The sequence below is a fragment of the Phyllostomus discolor genome, chromosome 5 (genome assembly GCF_004126475.2).
Source record: "Phyllostomus discolor isolate MPI-MPIP mPhyDis1 chromosome 5, mPhyDis1.pri.v3, whole genome shotgun sequence".
Classification (NCBI taxonomy): domain Eukaryota; kingdom Metazoa; phylum Chordata; class Mammalia; order Chiroptera; family Phyllostomidae; genus Phyllostomus; species Phyllostomus discolor.
In genome coordinates this window covers 15157809-15176382 of record NC_040907.2, presented here as the reverse complement: position 1 = coordinate 15176382, position 18574 = coordinate 15157809, and the positions used below count along the sequence as shown (strand labels likewise).

Below are 18574 nucleotides of genomic sequence, written 5' to 3'. Positions count from 1 at the left end.
CCTACCATACCACCCAGGTGGCCGAGGGTTCCCAGGGGCCGAATTACCTTTTGGGGCTGGGATAGTCCTCTGGACACAGGGGTTCCGGGGACGTTTTCAGGATATCTGGGAAGAGCAGCGACTGCAGAGAAGCACAACCCCAAGGGAGTAAGTGACCCTATTTAGGCTGCTGCGGCACGGAATGTGGCTATGCAGGTCGCGCAGTTCCAACCGGGACAACAGCACGGGGCAACCCCACCTCCGCTCTAGGACTCCCTCCCCCGGACTCCAGAGCTCAGGCCGCCTCACCGCCTTCTCGCCTTCCGCACACGCATGCGCATTTCCCTCCGGACACGTAAGGGGACGGGGAGGGGCCCTCACCTCCTGCGGGTCGTCTTTGAAGGTGCTGTCCGGCTGCCAGCGCTGTGTGGGCGGCACCCCGTGAATGCTCTCGAACAGGGAGCTGAGGGAGCCGTTATCATACACGTCACTCGTGGGCAGCAGGTAGCTGTCCACGGAGCCCGCTTCCAGCTTGCTGGGGCCTGCGGGGAGCGGGGCCGCCTTGCCCGGGGAGGGCATGGCCCCCTCCAAGCTCATCAGGTTATTCTTCTTGAGCACGTCTGGGTACTCTGGGCTTCCAGACACGTTCTCTGTCAGGAACTTCATGAGGTGCGTGGGGCTCTCCAGGGGAGCGAGGTCCATCTCATACTCCATGCCATGGTAGAACCTGCGGAGAGCGGGCGGGGCTAAGTGAGCGCGCCCCTCCCCCCCAGGGGCCGCGGTCTGGGGCTGGAGGGCGGCCTTCACACTGGCACGCTGACCTTCTTTAATCGGATGTGACGTTTAGGTGCCGCACGGAACGAGATGTGGAGTAGGCCAGTTTGTCATGGGAACGAGCAGGGAAGGGATGAGGGGGTCAACCATGGGGCCAAGGACAGGCTGGGGGTTGCTTCATTCATTTTAGTTTTTGGCAATATTAACAACTAAAGTTTGTTTATTTTCTTAGCCAGAGTTCCATGTCCCCACTTTGAAACAACTGGCGTGCCCTCCTGTGGGTGTGTGAACAGGAGTGCATCTCTCTGAGCACAGTTAATACACGCCGAGAGAAAGGTCTGCAAGGATATACTCCAAACTTTAGAGGAGGCAGAGGAGAAGGATTACAGGAAAGTTCTTATTTTTTACATTGCTGTAGAATTAGGATATTTTCCAACAAGCAGGTATTACTTTTATAATCAGCAAAGCTAACAACATTTTTACAAGCTCATTTTGAGAAATGTCTCCATGCACCGAGACCCAGTGTTCCCAGCAGGAGAGGGCCCCGTGCCAGCCGCAGGAGCCTCAGCAGCGCAGGCTTTCCAGAAGGCGGAGGCACCCAGAAGGTTTCCCGGCAGAGGGCCTCCCTGGGGAAGGGAGAACCTGGAGAAAGACCGGCTGGCAGAGGCCCAAGGAAGCCAGGGGGAAGTCAGGAACTCGGTGTCCCCTCCCCAGAAGGCTGCAGGCGCAGGGTTTTGGGAAAAGCTGCCTTCAGGGCCTTTCCACTGCTCTGGCTTTGAAGTTTGTTTTCTGTAAACTCCAGCCCGCATGGCCTGCTGGCATCCGTGAGTGTCCCTGTGTGTGTGTGTATGTTGGTGTGCGCACGCCCGCAGGGTCGCATGGACTTCTGTCAGCCCTGACCTGTTTTGCCTTCATAGGTCCCTTCCTCCATAAAACATAGTTTAAAATACCTTTTACAATTGCACTGGTAGGAAAACAAATATAACCCAGGCTAGATTATGTATTTTTCTTTCTAATGTTAAAAGACATTAAAACACTTTCGTGGGCCCTAAGAACTGTGCCTTCTGTGCTCCGTGGCTAAGAGGCCGGCGGCGGAGGTGGAGGTGGGTGGGGCAGAGGGCAGAGATGGCGGTGCTGGGGCCTCACCTCTTTCCTTGGTCGTTCCGGCCCCCGGTGCTGGAGGACAGGATCCGCTTCTCCTTGGGGCCCTGGGAGGGGAAGAAGGAGGGACATATGTATGGCTTTTGGGTGAGGTCTGGCTGTCAGGAGCCTCAACCCGCTCCTGCGCACCTGACCAGTCAGGGGAGCAAGCTTGGTCCCTGGGAGAAAACCGCCAGTACTTGGAGATGGCGGGAGGTCTGGCCATCATTCAGTCTGATGAGTTAGAGGTGGGAGAAGTATCCCCAGACTAGCAGGAATTTCGGAATGCTGGAGTCAGCTGGGCTTGGCCCCAGTCCTGGCTCTACCACTTGAAAGGGCTTTGCGCTTTGAATAAATGACGGCACCTTTCAGAGACTGTTTCTGCCTACGTCAGATAGGGGGTCATGACACCTACCTGCACTCTGAATCCACACTTCTCAGGCTCGGTTTTTAGATCTGCCGCACACTGGCTGTGTGACCTTGGGAAGGTCCCTGAACCTCTCTGTAGCTTATTGCCCTTATTTGTGGAATAGGGATCATAAGAAGAATACCAGCCTTGGGGTGTGAGTGCTCAGACTGGCACCCAGCACATGGACAGCACTACATAAATTTCACCTTTTGACTATGATTATAATACTATTGTATCTCTGAGTATCCAGGTCGATTCTCCCTTAGGCTGCCGAAGCCAGACCCAGGTGTCCAACCCAGCCCAGTCACTCCAGCACCTGGGCTCCTCATCACACCCCATGCAGAGCATGAGGGGAGGCGCCTGGCACAGCGCCTGGCAACCAGTAAGCAACGGTCAGTGGCAGCCCTCAGGACTGCACTGTCCAAAGCCCCCTCGCCAGTCTGCGGCACAACGAGATCTCAAACTCCCAACCTGGTGCTCTTTCCACACTGTCAGGCCACCCGTTAGGGCTGCTTGAATCCACAGTGCGCCGGGGTGGCGTGGGTATGTCTCACCAGGACACTGTATCTCAATAAACCTCTATTTCATGTGTCTCTTTCAGAGCCCATCCCTACCATTCTGGCCCTGGGAATGGCCTATTGCCCAGGGGAGGTGGTGCTGGGTTTTACTTTATCGTTGAACCTTAAGCTGTCAATACCAGGCTGGAGTTTAAGTCCAGACCTAGAATTTTGGCTCCTACCACGTCCCCAAGCTGAGGTGGCCAAATCAGATTTCTTTTCCATCAACCTGGGCTAAATGCTACCAGGATGCTCTCGGCCTGGTAGGGCAGGGGTGACCACGCCGTTTCAGGATGACAGCCGAAGCCAGACGGAGAAGTGGGGCCTTCTCATACCTGGGACCTCTTTGTCCCTTGGTGTCCACATTTACAGTCTGCCTGCCTTCTTTTGAGAGTAGACACAACACTGCCTGGGCCAGTGAATTTGAGGACTTATGAGACGGCTTTAAACTCCAAGTTCAGAGCCAGTTATCTCAACAGTTAGCTGTTCATGTCCCCCATCCTCCCAGTTGAGAGCCATCACCCAGCCTGGGGATAGCAAGCAAGCTGGCTGCCACGTGCCAATGCAGACACCTGGGCGGCAGGGGCTGCCTGGGTTCAAAGGGCTTCTGTGGCCTCACGCTGCCCCCGTAAGAATGCAGGCCGTACTTCTGCAGCCGCATGCGCAGCAGGTAGCAGCCGGGGAAGTTTTACATATTAGTGATCACTAGCTGGTTCGAGCCCACCTGTCAGATGTGGACGGACCTAGTTTCTGTCCCCAGTAACTGACAGTTTCCCAGACTCGAGGCTGAGGCCCTGGAAACAATGAGAGAATAACAGGAGAGCATCTGTCAGAGGTATTCCAGGGCCCCTAAGGGCAGCGGGGGTAGGAAGGGCGGTAAGGCAGGAGAGGGAGAGGCGACGTGGCAGCACGGCTGCCCAGGGAAGGCGGGCTGTGGGAAGGGCCCTGCAGGAGGGGAATGGGTTCAAGAGCAGGAGGCGTGTTCTAGGTGGTGGGGTTCAAAGAGGCGGGTGGGACTGACAAGGCAATTGGGGTGACCTGAGGGACAGGGGCAGAAGGAAGGTGGCAGGTTGGGGGTGTCACTATGATGGAGTGAGTGTGGATGGGGCCGCGGGCCATTCCATTGGGATGTACTGAGTGCTGTGCGGCAGGCAGCACTGGGTGCCGGGGATTCGGTAACGATCACAGCACAGTTCCTGGCCCCTAGGAGCTCAGTACCAAGAGGGAGATGAAGAAATAAAGACACAAACAGCAGGTTTCTACAGCCCGAATCAAGGATGATGATGGTGGGGCGGTTGCTGAGGGTGCCCAGCGGAGGCTCCGAATGGGAGATCCAAGAAAGCCTGCCCCCATTTCAACGAATGAATGAGGTAAGGTGGAAGCTGAGACCCAAAGCCGAGAGGAGGACGTAGCCAGGGAAAGTGGAGGGAGTCAGGCCGAGGGCAGAGCATGTGCAAAGGCCGAGGGGTGAGCAAGAACATGGCGGTGGGCTGGGCATGGCCGTAGGCTGTTGAGCCGTGGGGCCTGGGAGCGAACACGCGTGTTCAGTCGGAGTGGGGCACGCCCACGGGGGGGTTAACGCACCATGTAGTAGTCATAGAGGAAGCTCAGGGCTGCCACACTGTCGTCATCCCCATTGACTCTCATCATGGCCTTGGTGGCAGCCGTCAAGGGGTTTTCCAGGTAGGTCTTCCAGGCCTCGTCCTCGCTGGTGTAGGGGAACTTCTGGAAGTTGACTGGGTCGTTCTTCAGCAGCCGCACAGACCTGAAACTGGAAGGCAAGCGAGGAGGGTCAAATTTAGGCTGTCCCAGAAGAAGGTCCAAGCATGGTCGGCCTCAGACCCATGCCCAGGAACGCAGAGTGACCCTGAAAACTGGAAACCCCTTCTTCTCCCAGAATGCACCAGAGCCCTGGAGCTAGGTGCTCCGGGTCCACACTAAATGTCACCATGTGGCGGCTGCAGACCTGGGGCCCCGGTTCTCTCACCTACACCATGAGGACCCTCATCCCAACCTGGCGGGGCTTCAGACAGGATTCACGACACACTTCCATAGTGGATATTTATTCGAGGGAAATGTGTGCAACCAGGATGCGAACTAACAAAGACAAGCCGCAAAGAATAACATCTCCAGATAACGCAGCGTGGGTTCTTCTGAAGAAATTCTCTCCAAAGCCACAGGTGCAGAAGGCTGGGGATCGTTTCCAATCGTGGAGAGAGAGAGAGTCAGAGCGAGGAAGCCCTCAGGGGCACTTGGTCTTGGGAAACGGTACTTCAAACCAACACGTACTGCAGTGTCCAAGCAGGTGCTCCCAGCAGAGGCCAGGACCTGGCACAGAACACTGCTGGCACCCTGAGGCCAGCAGGACCTGGGCACCGTGCCGAGAACTCGGACAAATACAAGGCATGTGGCCCAAGAGTCAAGCCACAGCCGCTCGAAGGAGAGAGGTCGGGAAAGCCTCTTTGGAGGAGGCAGATGTTGTAGTTAGGGACACCCAGCGCTGGGGACTATATCGCTCAGGAACATGTGTGGGAGGGGAGGGGAATAGGGATATACCAAATAATGATGATGATGATGATGATGATGATGAAGAAAATAACACCTGTCCTGGCTGGTGTGGCTCAGTGGTTGAGTGCTGGCCTGAGGACCGAAGGGTTGCCAGTTCGATTCCCAGTCAGGGCACCTGCCTCAGTTGCAGGCCAGGTCCCCAGTATCAGGTGCACAAGAGGCAACCACACACTGATGTTTCCCTCCCTCTCTCCCTCTCTAAAAATAAATAAATAAAATCTTTTTTAAAAAGCAGGTTAAAAAAAATAATACCTAGTCTTTTTTGAGCATTGACCATGTTTTTAGGCCCATTGCTAAGCCCTTTTCATGGATCCTCTCGTTTAACTATCTCAGCAACCCTGTAAGGCAGGTACTATTGTTATTCATATTTGGTAGGTGAGGGAGCTGAAACTGAGAGAAGTTAAGGCTCCTGCCCAAGCTCCTGGCCCAGAGCGGGTGAAGCTTCAGTGGGATGATGCTGTCCTACAGAACAGTGCTCTCAAACTGGAGCTGCGTCAGAATGACCTAGAAGGCTTGTGAAAGCAGATGCCTGGGCCTCACACTGGAAGCTTCTGTTCAGCAAGTCTGGGGCGGCCGAGCACTTGCTTTTCTAACAGGTCCCCCGGGTAAGGCTGGTGCTGGCAGCCTGGGAGCCGTCCTTGGAGACTCCCTGGTGCAGAGCATGCTCTTCCTTGTGAGCAAAGGCACAGAGGCGAGAAAGTCCTGTCTGTGTTCCTTTCGGAGCGAAGAGCGTGCAAAGGGCAGTGGTGAGCGAGACAATGGGGACAGTCAGGCTGGGAAAGAGAGCCACAGAGGTGAAGCGGGCACTGGCTGGTCTCCCGGTCCCCAGTGCCCCGGGTGAGCCTAGCAGACTCGCTCAGGTGAGGCCCTGGGAGCAATGTCAGCTGCTTTTCATTGAATATGTGTGAACGCTCTCCCCTCATTAACTTCCGCACAAGAGCACTACAAGGTAAGGGACATCTGCTTCATTCCACAGACGAAGAAACCAGAGGCTTGGAGAGGATAAATGCCCAAGACCAGGCTGCTAGCCCATGGCACAACTGGGTGTAATTAATGCCCGGCTTGTCTAGCACCAGAGCCGCAGGCTCCCCACGAAGCCACACTGCCTTACCGCCGTGCAGGAGGGAGGGAGGTCCTTGCCCCAGCAGACGCACACTGAAGTGGCAAAAGTCCAGGCACTGCGGCAGACTGGCGGGGTTGGGGGGGGGGGGGAGGCAGGGGGCAAATCGTGTCACAGGGAGGACCTTCCCGCTGCCCCGAGGCTCAGGCCTACATTCTCAGACACCAAGTGGGAGCAGCAGCCCAGCCACACCCAGGCAGGCCATGGGCAGCGGCCCTCCCAGGGGCTTCATCCAGGGCACAGTGTCTCCCATCCCACTGGGCCCCGGGGTGCAGGGCGTTGGGCTTTGAAAGGCAGGGAGGGAGAGGGAGCTGTCACACAAAAAAGAGAAATGACAGAAACCTTCCTGCTCCAGGGGTGCGGAGAGGAAGGCACACCCCGAGATTCTGCTGCTGTAAATCAAGGGCCTCAAGATGAGAGATGAGAATGGGCCCCTCCCTCCTAGCTGCCTCCTGGGCCTGGGGTTAGAGGAACTCACAGAGCAAGCCCAGGGTGGCTGCCGCCACCCCTCCCAGCCCCGGGCTACAGGGAACTCCCAAACCAAAGTGCACGGGAGAAATGGGGAAAGGCCTTGTAGACCTCACACTCTGGGTGAGTGGGGACCCCGGTGCCAAGCATTGTCCTTGTTTGTAAAAGGGGTCTAATAAAAGCACCCACCATGTAGAATTATGAGGACTGAGTGCATTGCCACATGAAAAATGCTCAGAACTGTTTCTGGCGCATAACAAGTGCTGAATGTGTCTGAGCTGTTTGTTATCATGCTCTGGGCCTGGCTTGGAGCTAGATGTCAAGCTCCTGCAAAGCGGCACTAGGCATGGCCACCCCGCAAGGCAGCGGCAGATTTGGGCTGAGAGCCCCAATTTGCTGACTCCAGTGGAATGACCATTGCATTTTAGAAGACAATAGTAAAGTTGCATCAGAAACAAAAATACAGACAATGTCTGCTGTCCCCTGGGAGGCTCTTCTGGCCTCCCAGGGTCTCCAGTCCACCCCGTTGGGACCCCAAACTCTGACTCCCGGGTGCACAGCAGCTGCCGCCTTAAGCATTTCCCATATGCAGACGCTGCCGCCAGCTCCTCCTCTGTGTTGTATCTTCTGCTCTGCACAACAGTCCTGAGAGACAGCTCTTAGGGAAACAGAGACCCACACAGGCGCTGTTACCTGCTCAAGGTAACTCAGCCGGTAGGCGTTGGAGGCTTCCTTGAACCTGGGTCTGTTGGACTTCAAGATCCCGCTCTGAACCCCAAACTAGTCTCCTTTTAGATGCCTGTCCTACTGTGGAAAGTGTCCCCCCCCCCCCCCCCCCCCCGGAATACATTGACCTCATCCGCTAGCACAAGATGAAGAGGGGTTTCCCGCAATACAGTGCAGGACAAATACGTGAGGGAGCAAGACGACTGGGAGAGCTCCTGGCCAGGAGCCCACTCATGCTACCAACCAACTCTATGTTCCTTCCAAGACCAAGAATTGCCGCCTAGAAAGTCTTGACTATGGGTAAGGTTAACATTGCCTCATGTGCCAAATCCTGAAATCCAAGAACCTGTTCCCTTAAAGGCTGGAACTGAGGGCCGAGGGCCCAGTGGGTAAGACCATGAAAAGAGTTCCGAGAGGGAAAGAGGCCTACTCAGGGGCGACAAAGCCAGAGCAAAGAGGAGAGACCAAGCAACTCCCACCCAGTGCGGTCGCCTTGCACGGGGCCTCCGCAATCTTCCTGTTGGTGTCCCGGTCTCAGGCAGAGCTCCTCAGCCAGCAGAAGAGAGAAAGGGAATGGGGTGCAGGGATGGGGAGAGGGCTTGGCCCTGGGCAACGTCTTTGGCATCAGATCCCCACTAGGGCTCAGTCTGGGAGAACCAGGAGCTCCGGGGGCAGGGGGTGGGGAGGGGGGAGGAGCACTGGAGTCAGAGCCTGGCAGACCCGAGGAACTGTGTGTCCTCACGGAAGGCGCTTAGCCCCTCTGAGCCTATTTCTCCATCGGTTAAATGGGTCTATTGAGTGCCTTCTCTGCGCCAGTCCGGGCATCTTCTAGGCACTGGGGCATTAGCCAAAAACAAGATAGATAAGGCTCTGCTCCCACGAAACCCACTGTCTAATTGGGAGGACAGACCATGACGAGCAGGTAAATAAGTTAATTTTAGTCAGCGATAAGTGCCGTGAAGAAAATTAGAACACAGCCAAGCGATGGAGTCAGCAGGGCTGGCTAACTTTGGAGCGGGGCTAATCTCGAGGGCTGTCAGGAGAATTAAGCGCATTAATGCAAGAAATGTGCTTAGCCTGGAGCCTGCCACAGAATAATCGCTCCGTAAATACTAGCGATCGTCACCGCCACCACTACCACCACCACCATCGTGACCATCATCATCTCAGAACCCCCAAATGAGAGCAGAGGGGAGACTCTGCCTGAGGTTCTTAAATGAACATCCTCCCCAAGCCTCCTGTGAGCGAGGCTCGGAGTGAAAAACAAGAGACATGTAATAAGCCCTTGCCTTGACTTTCACATTCGTTATCTCTTGGAGCCTCCCGGCATGCAGGCCGTGTTATTATCTCTACTTTGCAGGCCAGGAAATAGACGACAGGTAACCTGTTCTGGGGACGGGGGCCGGCCAGTGAGTTACAAAGCCAGACCTCCCGGGATCTGGCCTGGGAACTAACTTCATGACTGGATGCCTTTCCATCAGACCACCAGTTTCCAAGAAGGGATGTAGGAGAGAGGGGAAAAATAATTCTGGGAGGCACCCATCCCTCATCTGGACAAATGTTTATCGAGTTCCCATTATGTGCCAGGTCTTGCCTTGGGCGAACAAGACAGTAAGGTCCTCCCCACCGTCTCGGACCCCGAATTTTAGTGGCAGCAAGACAGAATGGCCACAAAACCAGCGAATATCAGAGAGGAGAAGAAAGCTACGGAGGAAGAGAAGCAGGAGGACTTCCAACCCGCTGAACTCCGGGGAGTGACTGGATGTTGTTGGGAAAAAGGCCGAAGAGGGGAGAGCGAGCAGGGATGCAAGCAGAGAGGACTTTGGACCTTCCTCACGAGGAAAGGCAAGGCTCAAGACCAAGCCCGGGACAGCTGCCAGAGCCTGTTCGCCTACTATGTGTCAGGTGTGAGCCCGGTCCTGCACACGTTCCCTCGTTTCAAGGAAGGCCAGCCTACTGAGGAGGAAACTCAAGTCTAAGATTTGATAATCCCTCATATTTGCATACTGTGCTATATTTTTCAACGTGCTTCTCATACATTTGTCATCACCTCTGATTCTGCAACACCCCTGTAGGGTAGGGAGGGAAGGTATGACTATCCCCATTCGATAGAAGGAAAAACTGTGCCACAGAGAGGCCACCGGCTTGCCTAAGGCCACTCAGCTGGTATCTCGTGGCATCAAGCCTAGAACAGAGGTCTCTGGCTTCCAGCACCAAGAGCCTTCACAGGGCCACTTCCTCAGAGCGTGCCTGGTCTGGCTTCTCTCCTGGGAGAGGGCTGCCTACAAAATCAAGAGAGAGGAGCTTGGGCATCTAACTGATTGGCCGCACTTCCTGAGGCCTCCTACCCCTTGTCTGTGAGAATGTGCAAACCTCCTAAGCAGGGGCTCTAATGTGGGTGGGGTCTTTCCCCCGGGGCTGGAGGAGGTGGGTGGGGGTGGGTACCAGTTGCTCCAGCCCCACTCAGACCCTTACTTAGTCTACACCTCCAACATGCATTGTTCTCGGCACCAGTGGAAGCCTACTGTGGGGAAGTGGGGTCTCAACCCCAGGAGTCCTCTTGGATTCTACGTGCCAATTGCTTTCTGGACGAGCCACTTAAACCTCCCAGTCAGATTAAATAAATGTGTCTCAGCCATTAGCCGAAGCCTTTTGCTTTCATTTCCTTTTGTTAGGATCCTAGCAATTTAGGGTGCAGAGGGACCTTAGAAATCTCCTCTCAGAGAAAGGGCGTGACTTGCCTAAGGGCGTTTCACAGGATTGGGACTCATGGCTCCCAGCTTCCTACCCAGTGCTTCCTTCAACCGAGGCCCTAGCTCAAAGCCGTCTCACTGATTCAGAGATGGATAAGGACTTGCTCAACTTTGCAGAAGGGGGAAGAAAGCTCACCACCAAGGGGGTGACCTCAAGCCCCACCCAAGGAGGTCCTGGCACAGGACACATTGAGCAAGCTGGACCCCACTGCCCTCCAACCTGAGGAGGAAGAGGTCCAGGAGCCACCTGGGCTGGGTGTTGACACCCAGATACACCCAATGACTTGCCAAACCCTGTGGGAGCCACCCAGCCTCATCAGTGGTGATCAATCACACTCACTAATTACCCACAGGGAGGCCCTGGCACAGCCACTCGTGAAGGACTCATTTGTCAGTCAGCCCCACGGAAGGTGTCCCCTGGCACGGCAGGGGTGCTCCAGGGTTCTCCTGCTGCCCGCGGCCCGTCTGGTCTCTGGAGGCACAGGCTGTGAAATGGGCCTCGTCCATGCTGGGGCTTGTGTGGGGGCTTCAGTGAGAAAGTGGTGGAGCACGGGGGGTGGGGGGATAGCTCTGCCATGGTTCCAGTTTGAAGGAGGTAGTGCCGATTTGTGGCTGGGGGTGGGCCCCAGAGCTCTGCAGACCTGGGCTCCAGCTGTGCAGCGTCCTGGGTCCTGGCTACTGGCTGTGTGACGGTGCAATTTGACCTCTCTGTGCCTTGGGGGGGTTTTCCTGTTAAATGGGGGAAGATGAGGCTACCAACCTCATGGAGTTATTATGATAGCTACAGTTTGCTGAGGCTTACCAAGTGCCAGGTGCTGGCTCAACAGTTTCCCAGTCATCGTTTTATTTAATCTTTACAACAACCCTGTGAGGTATCACTGTTGGAAAATGCAATGAGATAATGCAGGTAAATAATCAGCGTAGTGCCAACACATAATAAGGCGAACTCTTATTCTTATTACGAAGACTTTGTGGGACAGCCCCAGCCCTGTGCCTGACAAGTCAGAGCCTCACTCTGTCCCACCTGTAAGTGGGGCATCTCCTCCTCATGGCGGAAGGAGCCCTGATGCTTGGGGATCCCCAGATATGGGGGGTGAGCACTGCCAGCTTCATCATCCAGGTCCAAGTGGGCAAGTCGAGGGCGGTCAGGCTCCAGCCCAACTCTTCTCGTTGCATGTAAATTACTTATATGCCATTTTCTGATTATACCAGAAACTCACTTTCCCTTTGAAAAATCCTTTCTATGGGAATTTTTCTTTCATCCTTTATTCTCCTCTTGTTTTTGGCAGGGGGGCGGGGTCCAATTTTCCTATAATTTTTTTCTTTATTGTTCAGTAAAGTTGAGAAAGGAGTCCACATGAACCCAGGGTGCCACATCTTTTCATTCATTCATTCGCTCACTGATTCACCCCACAGACATTCGCTGAGCGTTACTCCGTAACAGGACCTGTGCTGGGTGCTGGGGCACGAAGGTAAATACCACGCTGTCCCTGCCCTCGAAAGTTCCCGATTTCGCCGACCTCCTAGGAAGGTCCAGTGAAATAGTAACAAATATTAGTAAGATTATTTCTTCCAAACCTTCACTAGATCATTTGCTCTGACCCTTTTAAAAGGCAAAAGGAATAGGGAGACAGGGAGGCAGCCAGCCACGATGGGCTTCATTTTACAAATGGGAAAGCTGAATTCCAGAAAGGGGAGGGGAGGGGAGGGAAGGGGAGGGAAGGGGAGGGAAGGGAAGGGAACGAAGTTATTCTATAGTGTCAGGCACTGTGCCTTTTCATTCTCATACGCACATGCCCAGGGGAGGCGGTGTTATTGTTGTCATTCACACATGCAGAAACGGACACTTCCAGAGGTTCAGGAGCTCACTGAAAAGCCCCCCAGTCTATAAGTGGCAAAGCTGGGCTCAAACACAGTAAGTAGCAGAGCCCTCACTCAGCCTGCTGACTCAGCAACTCCACTGCCGGTCAGCAGGGGATCTGGGAACCTCCTGCCTCCCAATTCCCTGCCACGTCCTCCAGGCCAGCCGTTCTTAAACTTGCATGCGCATCAGCATCACACGGAGGGCCTGTTAAAACACATATTGCTGAGTCTCACCCCCAGAGTTTCTGATTCAGTTGGTCTAGGGTGGGGCTGAGAACTTGCATTTTGAATAAGTTCCCAGGGGATGATGATGATGAAGATGATGATGATGGTCCAGGGACCACATCTTGAGAATACTGTTTTTAGGTAAGCCAATAATTTTCTCTTTAAAAAATTATTCCCTCTTTCCCCTTCCCATCTCACAAGTCACGCGGGTTTGTAAAACATAAGGTATGAAATGGGGAACAAGCAGAAACACTGGCTGGAATCGCCTGCGCCCTCCACTCAGCGGTCGCCGCTGTATCGGTCTGACAATCTGCTCATCCTCCTTCAATGCCCGTGCAGGTGGGAAGCGGGCGGCATACTGGTGACATCCTTCCAACCCCTCAGTTAAGATCCCAGCTATTCCGTGAAATCCTGGGCAAGCTCGGGACAAGCCTAAGTCCTCTTCTTTGCAAAACTGCATTTCTACCCCTTGCCCTCCAGTGGATTGTGGGGAGGGTTAAAGGAGATCCTGTATTTATCAAGGCACTGGACACTGAGTCAAGGGTGGAATCCACGCTCAATAAACGCCTGACTGTTATTTTTGTTTTAACCAAGATGGAGCTTTGAGAAGACTAATTATGCTTCAGCCCTGCGGCCTCTCTGTGGACCCCAAAGACCCTCTTGGCTCCAGGCACGGGACCTGGGGCCCTCACTGGTCGAAGGCAGTCTTGGGGGGCAGAGCCCTCCGGAGGGATCCGCGGCCAGCCCGGGGTCCCCACCGCCGTTAGGGTTGTCTCAGCCTCTCCGCCCAGTCCGCCTGTTTTACAGCCCGAGCTTAATGAGGGCTTTTAACTTTTCATTCACCACCAGCATACGACTTTTAATAACACACCTTGTGCACGACAAAAATTTGCTCCTGGCAATCATGGTTTCGACCACAAAACCACAGCGGGGAGGCGTTCCTGGTTAACTCTTTCAGTGCTCCAGGCAGTCTGGAGCCGAGCCTCCTGGAACCAGTTGGAGACTCGCCAGAGGCCCGCGATCCAGCAGGGACGGCTCTCGTCCCCTCGCACCCTCAGGTGCGTCTCTCCGAGGCTCCGGAGCCCAGCCTGTGGACCCGGCGAGGTTGTACAGGGGAATCTGGGAGGGCCTCGCTCACTCAGCTGTCCATTCCACAGACGGACTATCTATATGCTCGTCACTCAATCCCGTGACCTCATCCCCTCGAGGGCAGGGGCAGGGTGAGATGGCACAGGTGCGCCTGGCACACAGTAGGCCCTTGGGCTCCATTGCACATAGAACCCCAAAGCGTCCAGAAGGGCCCCACAGCACCCCTCCTGAGGCTGGGACTCAGGCTGCCAGACCCGTAGCCCCCCAAGCGGCCCAGATGGCGGGCAGCACACAGGTACCCACTGTCTTCCCGCTGGGGGAGGACTTCCAGCAGCGACTTTGGGTGCCCCTGGGCCCCCAGATCCCTGCGGCCCACTCTAGTCCCCGGGGCAGCCGAAGGACAAGCACTGGAGGCCAAGCCCTGGAGGCAACCCCTTGCGGAGGCCTGGAGGCTGGCTGACGCTCCCCAGTGGGCTGGGCCCGGCCACATGAAAGGCCCCTGGGCTCCACCCGGCTGCTGCCTGGAGCTGAGTCTGACGTCACCGCCCTGGCCTCCAGGCTCCTCCACACCCGACCCGACCCTCAAGTGGGCCTCCCACCGAGACCTGGGAATCAGGCTTGCGTTTCTGGAGCTCCCGCTCTGGGCAGAGGGGCCCCGCTGTCCCACCGCCAGGTTAGTGTTTATATCCCTACTGGACCGAGGAGGAAACGCAGGGTCAGGGTGGAGAACAAATTCACTAGGATCCTGCAGTTGGGAAGTGACGGAAATTAGAGTCACCTTCAAGTCCTGCTCTCTATCTATCGGGGCGCGAGATGGCCTCCAGGACCAGTCCTCTCCAATGCCACACTTTTTAGGGGAATGAGGCAGCAAGCAAGAACACGGCCGCAGCAGCACCAGCAGCAAACCAAGTGCTCGATGCAACACCTCCCCCCACCCCCCAACACACACACGTCAGCTAGGGCAGCTGAGCCCCCAGGCACTGAGGCTCTGTCATTGTAATCTTAAATAGTGGCTTCAGAGTCGCCTGCAATTACTCTGCAGGCACAAGACCCCTCACCCCACCCCACCCCACCCCACCCCACCCCACCCCACATGGGGAAGCGTCAACTGTCAGCCCATCTGACTTCAAACTCAAATCATTAAGGAAGAGAAAAGCAGGAAACCTTTCTGCTGGAGTAACTCAGCTCCAGGACACTTACCCCCTGCGGGGCATCAGTGAATAGCTTCTGCCTGCAGCCTCTGCAGTTTTAAGGAGCAGCTCTAAGTGGGTGAGAGACACACACACACACACACACACACACCCAAAATTGCTTGCTTGTTTTGAAAGTATGGAAAAATAGCAAGAGGTTCAGAAATGTTTGTTGATTGGTAACTTGTGTGTGAAGTACCAAGAGAATTATTAGCTTGCCCCTCACCGAGTTTTAAACTGATCAGTTCTCTGAAGCTGCTGGATTTCCCCCAACGGCTCTGTGAGGTAGGCACCATTGTGGCCACAGTTTACAGGCGAGGGAACGGAGACTCAGAAATGACTAGCCCAAGGTCACACAGCTAAGCAGTGGCAGAGCTGGGGCTTGAACCCGTGTATTGGTTCCAGTGGCCCTGCTCTAATTCCAGTTACCAACGTGTCGTCACCTCCAGGGAATTCATCCAAGGGAAACCTGACACCTAGTGACTGTACTATGACCAAACATAGTCGGCTAGCCCGGGAGAACCCCGGAGCTAGCCGGTATCATGGAACTCTGTCTGCAGCCAGGACCCACCAACGACTCTGCCCTCAGGCCTTCAAGTTTTAAAAACAGTCTACGGAGGGGTAGCTAGAAAAAAAGATCGCTCCGACCTTGCCTGTGCCCACTCACCTCTGAAGGCGGCAGAAAGAGTGTATTTTAGAAGCCTGGCTAAAGCAGCCCAGAACCTCCGCTGTATCCCACCTTCCCCGAAATCCAGACCCCACGCAGGGGGTCCTGGGGAGGGTCGGCACCAGCCAGTGGGGGTTCTAAACCCCGGAGGTGGGGGGAAGGCACCCGAATCGGGCCAGGCAGTAGAGACAAATGCACCGAAAACCACCCCTCGCCTGCCTCAGCCCGAGGACTGCCCCTGAATAAAACCACCTATATTTTATCGAATGCCTCTTCAGACCTCAGCTTTGCTAAACATTTTACAGCCTTTATCACACCTAACCCTCTTAAGAATCCAACAAAGCATTCTCGCCCCCATTTTCCGGATGAGGAAAATGGAGCTCAGATAAGTTGAATGACTTATCCAAGATCCCACAGCCCACGAGGAGCAGAGCCTGGATTTGAACCCAGGTCCGGCAGACTACAGAGTGTGTGTGTTTAACCATCACACGGTGTCCTTCCCACCGGGGACTCTTCCAACCCAACAAACAAGCCCCTTTGGAGCAACCCAACTCTACGCCCAAGACAGCTCTTAGAATCGCCTCAGAGAAGTTTCCTTTGGCGAGAAGGCAGGCAGCCGAGACGGAGCCGAGGCTGTCTCTGATCGCTGAGGCCCTCGGAGTGTCAGAAAGTGGTGCCGAAAGCCTTCACAGTTTCAGCCCCGTGTTTCCCTGCTCAGCTCGAAACTGCTCAGCAGAGACGGAAAGAAAAAAAAAAAACACCCTATTTTCCCAGGGAAACACTCAGCTCTCCCTTGAGACGGTGCTTGCCCCTACACGCCAGAGTGAGATCGTCAGCCCATTCATTTACTCTTACAAATTGCTCTGTGAATCCTGGCGCCGGCCTCCCTGCTCGCTCCCCTCTGGAAATCCTGTCCAGCCTCCACGCTCTCAGAGCGCCAGGCACCCACCGATGTTTACTCACTCAAGTTCATTCGACATCTTCCTGCTCCCAGGCTCCGACGACAGGCACCGGCCCCGAGACTCGGCTGACTGCTCCTGTCTCTATTTCTCGCCTGACACAGACATTCCCTGCCCGGGGAAGTGTTTGATTTATGTTGAGGTTTGAGTGTCGGGATTTTGCTGACAGGTAGGTTCCTGGCAGCGCTGGTGCTGATTGGCTACAGGTACAGGTGCCGGCGACAGCAGGTATACCTCAACAGGTGCAGCTGTTAACTCTTGCCCTGCTGAGCTGGGGGTGGAGCCAGGGGGGCCGGCTGGGTGGAGCTGGCCAATTCCGTCCTTGGTGAGGGGGTGGGGGGTGGAGATGAGGGAGGAGAGAGGGAAGAAAAAAAATGTTGGAAAGAAGATAGCTAGAGGAAAAGTACAGGGACAAACAGAAACTTGGCTAAAGGAAATCTCAGTTCCTGTGTCTAGTTAGTGTTCTGGATACCCAGGAACAGCGCCCCCCCCCCCCAATTCATTTGCCTCCTCCTCTACCCCGCATCATACTTCAGGGCCACTGAGGAATTCTCAAAGGAAAGAGGAGATCTCCTTGGTGGGTCTCTGTATAAGTTCCCTTTCTTTGTTTTTTTTTTTTTTCTTTAGATTATTATCACCTTTGTAGGTGAGGAAATGGAGGCCAGAGCGGTAAAGTCACTTGCCCAAGGGCACAGGCTAGTGAGCGTCAGAGCCCAGATCCCAGTCTTCAGCCACCTCGCTGTCCAAGTCTGGCTGTCCCTTCGAGCTGCACTCAGCGGCCTCAATTCAGCATTCATTGAGCACCTATTGTGTGCCCTGCCCTACTCCGGGTTCTGAGAAGGCACAGGCCAGAATGACAGGATCGCAGCTCTGGGGGAGTTCACAGTGTGGGGTGTGTGCATGTGTTGGTGGCATGGAGTGGGGGGGGTGGGAGGCAACCTTTTATTTGGTGTGATACAGATCTGAACGAGATGCAAGCAAACCACATACCTCTGGCCAGCACGGGAAGGGTGGAAAACTTGGTCAGCCGCCTCCAGAGCCGTAGCAGGCCGGGCATTTCACAAACCCCGGATGCGTGCCTCGTTCCGCATTGGGAACAGGAGAAATCGGGCGCCTGTTAGACTGAGTAATTGTGGAACAACTGCCGTGAGCCATCTCTGTGAAGAACAAGGCTGGTAAACCCAGAAGATCCACAAACACAAACAGGAGAATGCTGGAGCTTTTTCCAGAGCTTACACCAGGATTAATCTGAAATTAAATCTAAGCCAAAGATCTTGGCATCTTTTCTCCCCCCTTTCTCTCTTTCTTAACCCCCCAAACCCCCGCCTTCTCTTTTGGCAAATTATTCCTTTGCTTTGCTTTCCTGGGAGCCTCACCTTGGCCCACTCCTTTCTCTCTCAGGGAAAGGCGGGGTTTCAGTTGCTCCTGCCAGTTCGATGGAGGTGTTCAGGGTAAAGTCAGGATCCAGAGGAGCCTTCTCAGAGTGGGGGCAGGCCTACGGAGAGGGAGAAGTAGGTTTGGGAGCTGTCAGGGGCTGGCCCCGAACGGGAGGCTGTGTTGGGGGGGCAGCCTAGATGGGCCCGTCAGATACTAGTGAACAGTCGTGATAATTGCTAATCACGCCACCTCCCCAGAGCAGGCCTTGCTACCCGTCCGTGCAACGGCAGACTCGTTCAGTCACTGTGTGACAGCTCTTTATTTTGGTTCTCTGCAAAGCCCTTAGGACTTCTTGATAGTTTTCTAATTATTTATTGTCAGTCTTCTCTTCTGGACCACGCGCTCCAGAGAGTGAGGACCTTGTCCGTCTTGTTCCCTTGCTGAATCGCCAGGGCCTACTGCACTGTCTGGCATACAGTAGGCGCTCAGTATACCACACTGTGCTAAACCTTCACATATATCGTCTCATTGAATCCTTGCAACAAGCCCTCTGAGATAGGCACTTTTATGGGCCCCGTTTTAGAGATGAGGGCACTGCAGTACAAAGTGATTAAATAAGTTACTCAAGCCGCAGACCCGGGGGTGGCGGAGCTAAAGCTGGGACCGGAGAGCGGAGTCTGGGTGTCCGACCACTTCACAGAGGTGCCTGC

At 54.9% G+C, this 18574-nt stretch overlaps 1 protein-coding gene across 1 annotated transcript in view; it reads right to left on the bottom strand.

Moving 5' to 3' along the window:
* GRHL3 (grainyhead like transcription factor 3) overlaps positions 1-16732 on the bottom strand; it is a 33020-nt gene extending 16288 nt beyond the window's left edge. Inside the window, exons 1-5 of the mRNA XM_028512882.2 lie at positions 16492-16732; positions 4444-4630; positions 1900-1961; positions 361-706; positions 48-121 (exon numbers count right to left, since the gene is read on the bottom strand). Coding sequence (XP_028368683.1) covers positions 48-121; positions 361-706; positions 1900-1961; positions 4444-4630; positions 16492-16508 — 686 coding nt within the window. The 5' untranslated portion in view covers positions 16509-16732. The remainder of the gene's footprint in view (positions 1-47; positions 122-360; positions 707-1899; positions 1962-4443; positions 4631-16491) is intronic.
* Between the last annotated feature and the right edge of the window lie 1842 nt (positions 16733-18574).